The following is a 9,800-nucleotide window of genomic DNA, read 5'->3' as shown; positions in this document are numbered from 1 at the left end:
GAAGAGCGTTCGGTATGTATTGTAATGGGTGAACTTAAAATAACGTAGTAACAGCAATGCTGAAGCATTTTCTGGTGAGCTGGTTCAAATCTCTAGATAAAAATGTTCTGATCAAAAACAGCTTTTCAGAAATACTTGTCCCAAGTATGCAGCTTTTAGACACAACATGGTCTTAGTTTTCACTGGACCACTCCACTGCCTCATGCTTTTGCCATTATTCTGCCACCATCCTCCTGGAAATGCTCCTAGTATTATCTTCTTTAGAACAGATCAAATACAGCATTCTGACCAGTTTTTCTGGGGTTTTTTTTGGTATGTCTTCAAACAGTAGTCCTTGGAGAAAAGAAAAATGGAGGTTCATAGGATATGGAGGAAACTGTGGGGAAAAGGTTAGTGGTTTCAAATCATTTACCTGGACCTTATTCACAATCCTTTGCAATGGTTTTTAGTCTCATTCACCACTGAGCTTTACTGGTGGGAATCCTCATGAAAACTAAAGTTGAAAGCCACATGCACAAAATGAAACAGTAGCTATTTATCACATTGGAAATTGCTTTGGAGATGGCGATTAGCAAAAAATGGGGGGAAAAAAGAATAATTTAAAATGACAAACCAATGCAAAATGCGATGGCCCCACAGACATTCTAGAATGTCCACTCAGAAAATGAGCATAATCTCATCAGACAAATCCTCTGTCTGTAATATGCTTCAGCTTTTATGCCAGCCCATTAGATTTACCTTCTCACAGGTAACTGGACAAAGATTCACAATGCATGGTAATACCAAATTCTTCAGGAGCTAAAAGATGTTTACTTAATCTCAACATGTTGTTTTGTTTTGCTGGCATTTATGGAGAAAGTCAGCTGAGGACTTCTTGGTATTTTTGGTTTTAGTTTGTGGGCAGTATTAGAAGGGCACAGAAGAATATTTTGTATTGCTGTTGTGGAACAGTCTACTAGTTAAAGCCCTGGTTCAATAAAGCATCTCTATTCAGGATAATTTTTGAGCACGTAAGACTATTCTTATTTAAAATACCACTTAACTTTTATAAATATGTGCTCAAGTGTTTTCCTGAATCAGGGCTAAAGTGGATGAGATGATAACTTTATTTTGGGGCAGAGGTTTGGGGGCTTTTCAAATAAGTCTAGAGCTTGAAACAGTAGAGTGAAGGAGTGACAGAAAGAAGGAAGGAAAGAAAGAAGGAAAGAAAGAAGGAAAGAAAGAAGGAAAGAAAGAATGAAGGGAAGAACAAACGAACACACAAGGAAAATGACATACCAGCCAAAACCACAGAGATGATTCAGAAAACAACTGTGTGTTCTATTAAAGCAGATGGAGAATTGAATAAGGATTACAAACAAAACCTATGTTATTCATTAGCAATGACAGGAGACTACAGAGAACAGCAGAATAGTGACCAACCTCTTTGAACTCCTGGATCTGGGTTTGTTCAAACATAGAGAATACATTGGAACCACCTTCTATCTTCTTCTTTGCCTTTTTTGGAGCCTGTAATACGAATAAGAAGATCACATAAATATTACTTTGTCTGTTAAGCACCCATGAAAACAAATTCCATCTTTAACAGAGGTAAAATATATATGGTGAAGTAATACAACAGGATTGTGTTTTGTTATGACAAGGTTTTTAATTCTATCCTATATCTTTATCATATATCTATATATATGATAAAAAATGCTGCTTTCGTAATAGAGGAATCTCTCGCTGAGGCTTTTTGCCATTCTCGGGCTCTGGCCTGGGACCTGACAGCTCAGATAAACAAGGACAGCTTGTCACTGAGCTGCCTTAAAAAAGGTAGAGGGACCCAAAGTGTGACTCCAAATATCACAGCTGGTGCACTGCTTGTTTCCCCAAGGAACATAGGTTCCTTGGGTAGAGTCACCTATGCCAGACCATTTGACAAAGGAGACTACTCCCCCTTCTGCACTGGCTTTTCAGAGCTCTGTACTGTAGGAGGAGTGATATAAGCTTATAGTCTCACTTGGAGATGTAAGCGAAAATTCCCAACCTGCTCTTTTCAAGGAATACAAGCAATTCAGGTAAGTGGCTACAGGTACTCCTTCTTCCCAGTTCCCATGCAGGGACAGGCAGCCAGACTCAAAATGAGGCCCTGCATGAAGACTCAGTTCAGGAACTATAAAGGAAAATTACATCATTTCCTGCTCACACAGAAATGTTTATAAGTCTGCTCTGTCTGGACAAACATTGACTGAACAGATTCTTCCTATGGAGGAACACCTTCTACACTTGGAGCACAGTCTACATTTTTGCACCAACCTGTGACACTACACTACATTGCCTTACTAGCCCATATATTTTTAATATTCAAGATAGTAATCTTAAATAAAAGGGTGGGCCTGCTTTTATTACTATTCTGTATTCTGAAGACTGAAACAGAGAAAAATTGGGGAAAGAGCTATAATGATATCTAATAATCTAATGCTCACAAAAAATCAGTCAGAACTAGACTTCATTATATATCTCTGAGTAAGGGCCCAACCAGCTTGCCTAAGACAATACAGTTCTTGTTCTGCAGTAAAAAATAAAATCTCTGATTCCTAAGGATTACAGAAATGTTTTAACCACAGCATTATCCTTACTTGGGGCAGGATAACGAGTTACATTGCCTTTTGAGTTTCCTTCCAGACAGATTTTTTTTTTCTTTATAATTTTTACTTTTAAACTTCATTATCATAGTCCCACCTGGTTCTCATGTCATGGAGAATTAGTTTTATTTAGTTTGGGCTATTCTGCATGAAACAGAAGGCAGCTTCTACTGTCTCCTTTCATCAAAATAAAAAAGCCTGTGAAAGTTCAAATTCAATACTGATTTCAAATATTCTGAGGAGCAGAGCAGCTCAAGGAAATATTCCCCCTTGACTCTGTTTGAAGTATACATTGTCTGATCAATTTAATTTGCCAGGCAGATTTCCATACTCAGCCACCCTGGTTTAAATCCCAGGTTGAAAATTAGGGCTATGGTAGACACTCACCCACATACCCACAACTCCAGACCTGTCAAGCTCCAATCAGCTCATGCAAAGCACTAAAATCTGGAAATAGGAATGGAAACTAAAAGAAAAATGTATTTGTAGTGAAGATAAAAATAAGGATAGAATGCCACCACAGGCATGGAAAAAAAAGTGAATAAGTGGAATGTTTAATGAATGTAGAAATATTGATTTTGGAATAAACAGATTCCCTCCTCCTCCTACACATGAAATAAGTGTTATTTTGAGCAGTAATGGGCAATCTTACATGTAATGTGAGGTGCCTGGTGGAGGTTTTCAACACTTCCAGATCAAATGGAAATATTAAGAACAATCCTATGTATTTACATGTATTTGTTTCCCAAGGTAAAAAGAAAGCAGATGTGACCCAGCGGAATGTATTGCAAGTTGTCTGGGGGAAGTGACCACAGGGCACAAGGCTGACCTCAGTGTTTTTGGATGGGGTAGTAGAAATGGTTCTCCTGCGCTCATGTAGCTGGTCTTTATGAAGACAAAACTTTCTTCACTATCCTCGTGTTCTGCTTTGCTGTGATCAAATACAGCATCCATATTCCCCATGCTAGCAAACAATCTGCATCTTTTTAAGTTAGCACCACAATGAAGGGCAGTGGGCTCCAGCTCCAGGTTTTATTAACTTTAAATGTCAAACACTGGCAATGCCTCTAGTATTCCTCACTTTAATGGGTTCTCTGTGCTGTAAGGCTTTGAGCAAGGATTGTATCTATAGGAAAGGTTCAGATAAACCCAAAAGTTGTGGCTCAGTATCTTTTAGAAACAGACCCAGAAACACAAAAACCACCCAAAAGTTTCTTTACATTAGTGAAGTCCTATCCAAGGCAAAAAAGACTGAAGACTAGTTATCCAGAGAACAATCACCGTACCGGGAGAAATTCATCCTAGCACGATATTTCTTCAATGTTACTCTCTGGTTAGCCATCTCCAGGGATTATAAGGAGATCAGTGCCCATGTCGCTCAATCTATCTTTAGTTTTTCTGCTGAAGCCCTGGGTGCGGATCCTATTTATGATCGGCTCACTTGTGGAATGGGGCTGAGACCACCAATACATTTCACAGGGGCCAATGAACAGCTGCTGAATGGGAAAGGCTTTCCATCACCAGTTTCAAGCTAAGTCTTTTGGCATCAAATGTATAACGCATCTTGGATTATCAGTCTCTTGGTTTTTGCATACGCAGTATTGGGAACGTAATTTATCGGCTCTGAAAGGCTAGGAAATTCATAATCACAGAAAGCAACTGCACCTTGATTTTGCATGACTGATAGGTAGGCAGGCACTATGAAGAGGAAGGCTGAGAGATAAGTAGGTGGAGCAGGAACAGAGTGCACTACATTGTCACTGTCTTGCCAGTGGGTAAGTCAAATGAAGAGGCAGCTCTAGGAGAACAGAAATAGGTCTGTGCTGCTGTCTGACAACTCCAAACACTCCAGAATTTTTTAATGAATAGAATCGGAATTCTGACTCTGGAGTATCTCTCTGAAAGAATGGCATTGTAAAAAGAGCAACACAGACCTGAACAAACATATGGTTTCTAAACTGTCAAGGATTTCCTAGATGACCTACAGAGGAGCAAGTGAGTGACTGACACATCACTTCTGTCTGCCTTGATTTCCCCATTTGTAAAATGTAAAGTGTGCCGAGCTGCACTTTGCAAAGATAGCTGCTCTATCTTTGCAACATGTGCTTTGAGACTGACATACAAAACGTGCCAGATGAGAAACTGAAGAGCTGAGGGTCCCCTGGGCTCGGATTCCGAGGCCTCAATAGCACAGCAGTGGGAAGAATGTTGCAACAACTAAACAAGCCTATTAATATTCCTGCCTGAGTGTATTAATCATCCCATTGTGAAGAAAACAACACTTCACTTTAGAAGAGAAACCACAGGCTTGTCGCATATCACTTATTTGTCTTACTAGTGTTAGCACTCTCTCAATTAGCCTGGATTCTAAAGGGTCTTTTGGGGGGCTTTTTTTGCTTTGTTTTAAATGAAAAAATGGAGCCATACCAAAATCTGGTCCCAAGAAAACTCTGTTGAATCAGGCATTTGCTTTGAGCTGCATTTCCCCCACTGAGGTTCTTTACATTTCTGCGCTCTGGCAATGTCAGGGAGCCAGAGAGAACAAGGATAATGCAGTGACACGGGCAGGCATAAACAATGAGTGTGTGCTGCCTTTGCCTCTCTGGATATAAGAATAGGGATTCATTTTTTATATGTTGCAGATAGTGGTGTATGTTAAGTGAATCAGTGAAGAAATCTCTGATTTCAGGGTTACCTAAAAGAAAAGGGGGTAGGGAATCAGTTTATTTTTATTATTTAATCAGTCAGGGAAGAAGGAGCTGAAAATACTTGGTTCTTACTTCAGAATGTAAGGCATTGTTTACCCTGATAAATTAATAAAAGGCTGGTGCTAGAGCAGGTTCATGGTACCAGATTATTGCAGAACTTTATCATCTCAGCCCCTCAATGAATTTTGCAGACAACCCAGAAAAGTATGGTAAACCAGACAAGCTGCTGCAAGATAAACAAAGGTACAGCTCCACAATTGGCGCTACTCTGCGCTCACTGCTCAGGTGCACACTTCCACCCTTCAGTAAGTACGAAGTAACCAACCTCTACTTAGCATTTTCTGCAGAGCAAGAATGTCTCCAGAGGCAGTCAGGCAAAATGGGCAGCACTCTGCTAGAAGCCACATTTCTGGTTTGGTCTGGGGAGGTCAGTTCCCTGTTTGGTCCACCACGCTTTAAAACACTCAGAAAATACTGTAAATAACTAAAGATGACACCATTTGATATTCCTGGCAGCCAGAGTTAAAACACAAGCAGAAACCCTTCTCCACTCAGCAACTTATTCTGTCGTCTTTTAATTTTTTTTACCAGAGAAGACACCAATGGATAAGCAGGTCTCCTGGGAGGGAGAGAGAAAAAGAGTGGCATACACTATTAAGAGCCTGATTCTGTTGTCTTGTACCCTTATGTATTCATTCAGCCCAGGGCAAACTAGACATAAGATACTACCAGCTTTAAATTGCACTGTTTCACATTTTATACTTCCTTCCTCTGCAACTATGTCCCTGACTACAGAAAAGACAGAATCATCCATCACCTTGCTCAGATTCTGTCCCCGACTGTGATCCGCGGTATGATGTTAACTCTGAGTTGCTATTACTTTTTCATCCATCACACTCTCTCCTTGTTTTTCATCCACTCTGGGATCTCAGTGCTGACATTTCCTATCTTTGAATTTTTCTTATCACTGAATCCAGCTTCTGAATCAAAAGTTACATCTCAGGCCTGTCCAAGGGATTTTTGCAGCACTGGACAGGATTTTTGTTGATTATCGTCTCACAAGTTTGCTCTGTTGAGATAATTTAGACTGCATCTGCACCAAAAATCCCAGCTATGGACAAGCCACCCTTTTTTAGCCTTGTTTAGGTCCTTTTCATGGCAGGTGAGAAGCATAAGGCCAACCCAAGTACATGCCTTTGAGGGAACAGTCTAGAGGAATAAGCAACATAAACTGCTCTAAGGGCACGATTTGCATTTCAAACAGGCAACAGCCTCAGATCATTCAAATAAAAACCCACGTTATCAGAACTGAGAAACAGAAGATCTTTTTATTACTTACTCTGCACTCACAAACAGATCCCTCCCTTCTCATCCTCACTCCATTTTATATGTAGTCCCAGCCTCCCACACACCCACACAGACACACACACCTTTGATCCCTGCTAGATACAAAAATCTGTTGGACTGCATCCTCCCTGCCTCACGCTCCCGTACACTAAAGCATTCTCCTTTGCCCCACATGAAATCCCTTCCCAATCACAGTCTCCTTTTTTCTCTTGCACAGATACACAGACACCACATTATCTCCCAAAACTTCTCTTGGAACAGCAGATAACCTCTCCAACCGCAGACTGCTCGACCTCTGCGACCCAAAATTCACCAGTTGCTTTCCTCACCCAACAAATTTTCTTCTCTGGCATATACATGTCCTCTTCCTTCACGTAAACAGATGAACAGTCCCTCCTTACATACACCGTCCTCTATGCTCACAGACACGCGCACGTGTACACACGCGCGTGTGCGCAGACACATACACAAACGCTTCAACAGTTAAACAACGGGCCACATTTTCAGCTCGTGAAATCAGCATTGCTTCACCGAGGTCAGTACTTGTTTCAGTACAGGTGGTACATTCCAGACAGTTAAGCAGGCTGCAAAACACACTTGATCAGAATGCAGTCTATTTTTGGGTACGCGGTTCCCTTCAGCATACAGAATTTGCTACAAGGTGTCACTCAAAATGACTAAACACAGGAATGTTTTGGGAATAAGAAAAAGACTTCCCTCTCCTTCCTTCCACCCCTCTTCCTCCCTTCCTTCTCTCCATCAGCCCAGAGCATGCGAGGAGGCATGACAGACTCAACTTCACTGAAATTCTCTGAAATTAACGGAAAGCCGTAGACAGTTCTCAGAACTCCATTCCACAGCACTTGTGTGGTCTGCTCTTGTTAGAAAAATTATCTCCCTGAACCCTGCCTCTCTCACTCTCATCAGCCCTGTATGTCAGAGCCTAGTAGCACTGGCTGACTTGTAATTATTTTTTACTATGCTGCTTTGTCTGCACTAATCCTTTGAAAGTAGCTTTACTGCACATCTGAAATATTATGATGCTATAAAACCTCTGTAATATTTATAAATCCCTTAAGACATCATAAAGAGAGAAAAAAACCTCCCCACAGAGTTCATCTAGCATAATTACATATACATTTCCCTCTGATTAATAAAAAATGATCATTTCCTTATGTAAAGATATTCTTCAGCTTTCTTTCATTAAGGCTATTTTTTTCTTTCCATTTTAAATCTGTTTCATGTGTCCCTGTATAGTAAGGTACCTCAGAAGATATTTTCCCAAAACAAAAGGCAGAATGAAAAGAACCACCACAGAGAATCGTCAGTTGAACTGAGAGCGAGGAGGCAGAATAGTCTCTCACTGTATTTTCACATCTCCTAACTTAAGCAGTTTCACCACAGAATGTCCTGAAATATCTTCAAACATCAAGCAGTGTGGTGTGTCACTGAACTAAATAGGAGGGAAGAAAACTGGTAAATAAAATTGAAAAAAAGAGGGGACAAAGAAAACCTAAGAGCCAGCACTTGCCCCCCACTCCACAGAAGGGCTGGCTTAGACTTTAGTGAAGCTGATTAAAGGGAAACCTGTAAATCCACAACTGAAGAGGCATAATCAGCACAAGGCACTGCTCATTTCTAAAACAGTGGTGAAGAACATGATTAGTGGCTTGCATGCTCAGTGTGAAACCACCGACACTGGGCTTGCACTGACTGAAACTGGAACCTACTTTTGCACATGGATTTTAGAAATTACTTTGAATGTGGTTTTATCCTGCTCAGATACAGCACTTGTATCACATTTGTCACCTGCTTAAATGGGATCAGGTTTGAACTAAGCTTTGAGAAAGCTTTTCATAAACAACTCCCTTTCCAGTGTTCTCCAGAATCAAATATTCCATAGCCCCAAGGAGCCACTGGGCAGCATTACTTTGAGACAGCCTGAAAAGGACCTGCAAAAAGGAGAAAAATAAGCAAAGAGAAAATCAGCAGCTTTTATTTTTAGTATTGTTGTAGTCATTCCTCTGAATCTGCAGATGACAAAGAGCCTAATGTGCCCACTGCTTCTTAGGCAGGAGTTCTTCTTTGCTCCTTGGAATCACATCAAGTGCACCTTTGGTGCAGAGGTGGCTGCTGGAGTCCCAGAGCTAAAAGCCAACAGTGAGCAGGGAAAAGACAAGACACAGAAATTTCTGCAGAACATCCTACTTCTCCCCGCAGTCTCCAGAGCCACACAGTTACAATTACAGAGATAACCCTTTCCCTCACTCCCCATCACACCATAGCAGACCTTAGCACTAATTAACACCAGCTGTGCCAGTCCTTGCTGCCCTAGTGTATCGGTCTTGGAAAGAGATGCATGAGCTCTTCTCTTCAGCAAGAGCATCTATGTTCCCTACCTTACTTATTTGTTTAACAGATGCAGAAAAGTCCTTGGGAGTCCACAGCTTTCTCTATAGGATGTATCTTCATTCTGCATGTGACACTAAGTATGAGATTTCATGGGGTCTAGTGTGATCATTACTGCTTTGTTTGAATTGTTAGAGTCAGAAAGAAATACAGAGACAGACAGACAGACAGACATGGGAAAGAATAAAACCTACCATACTGCTGCTGCACCTTCCACCCCTTCTCTGCCAATTAGTCAGCCAGCAAACACAATGCCAATTGTCTCTTTATATAGTGCCACCAAGGAATAAAAATATGCCTGCTCCAAGTTTAGACAATAGATGTAAGGTTGGAAAAGTGCAGTAATTGGATCCCAATACCATTCCAAGCATCTGTTCCATGCACGGTTTTGCTTTCACAGAAATAATGCAGTAGATAAGTAGAGGAGGCAGTTGGGATACAATTGTACAGCACTCACAATAAGCTAGAGCTGAAGGGGCTTTCCCATGTACTTCTAAATAATGAACACAGGGCATCCACTAAAAAGATTTTAAGTGGACATGGCATCCTGAAAATGCAGAAAGAGAAACATGCTCCTTGACAAAATGCAGAGGAAACTAGCAATAAATCCGGGCCACTGAGATATCTGTTAGCTCTACAGTCTGGTGCACGCATTCAGAGCTCCAGAAAAATGACTGAGGTTCTGCATAGGTGCGTCTCTACCTGGGAG

General features: G+C 40.9%; 1 protein-coding gene across 1 annotated transcript in view; it reads right to left on the bottom strand.

Moving 5' to 3' along the window:
- LOC104625407 (myosin regulatory light chain 2B, cardiac muscle isoform) overlaps positions 1–9,469 on the bottom strand; it is a 22,372-nt gene extending 12,903 nt beyond the window's left edge. Inside the window, exons 1-2 of the mRNA XM_010293025.1 lie at positions 9,286–9,469; positions 1,423–1,509 (exon numbers count right to left, since the gene is read on the bottom strand). Of these exons, the coding sequence (XP_010291327.1) occupies positions 1,423–1,509; positions 9,286–9,288 (90 nt within the window). The 5' untranslated portion in view covers positions 9,289–9,469. The remainder of the gene's footprint in view (positions 1–1,422; positions 1,510–9,285) is intronic.
- Between the last annotated feature and the right edge of the window lie 331 nt (positions 9,470–9,800).

Source organism: Phaethon lepturus, unplaced genomic scaffold, assembly GCF_000687285.1.
Source record: "Phaethon lepturus isolate BGI_N335 unplaced genomic scaffold, ASM68728v1 scaffold10868, whole genome shotgun sequence".
Taxonomy (NCBI): domain Eukaryota; kingdom Metazoa; phylum Chordata; class Aves; order Phaethontiformes; family Phaethontidae; genus Phaethon; species Phaethon lepturus.
Note: the sequence above shows the minus strand (reverse complement) of the source record. Positions and strands in the feature narration are given on the sequence as shown.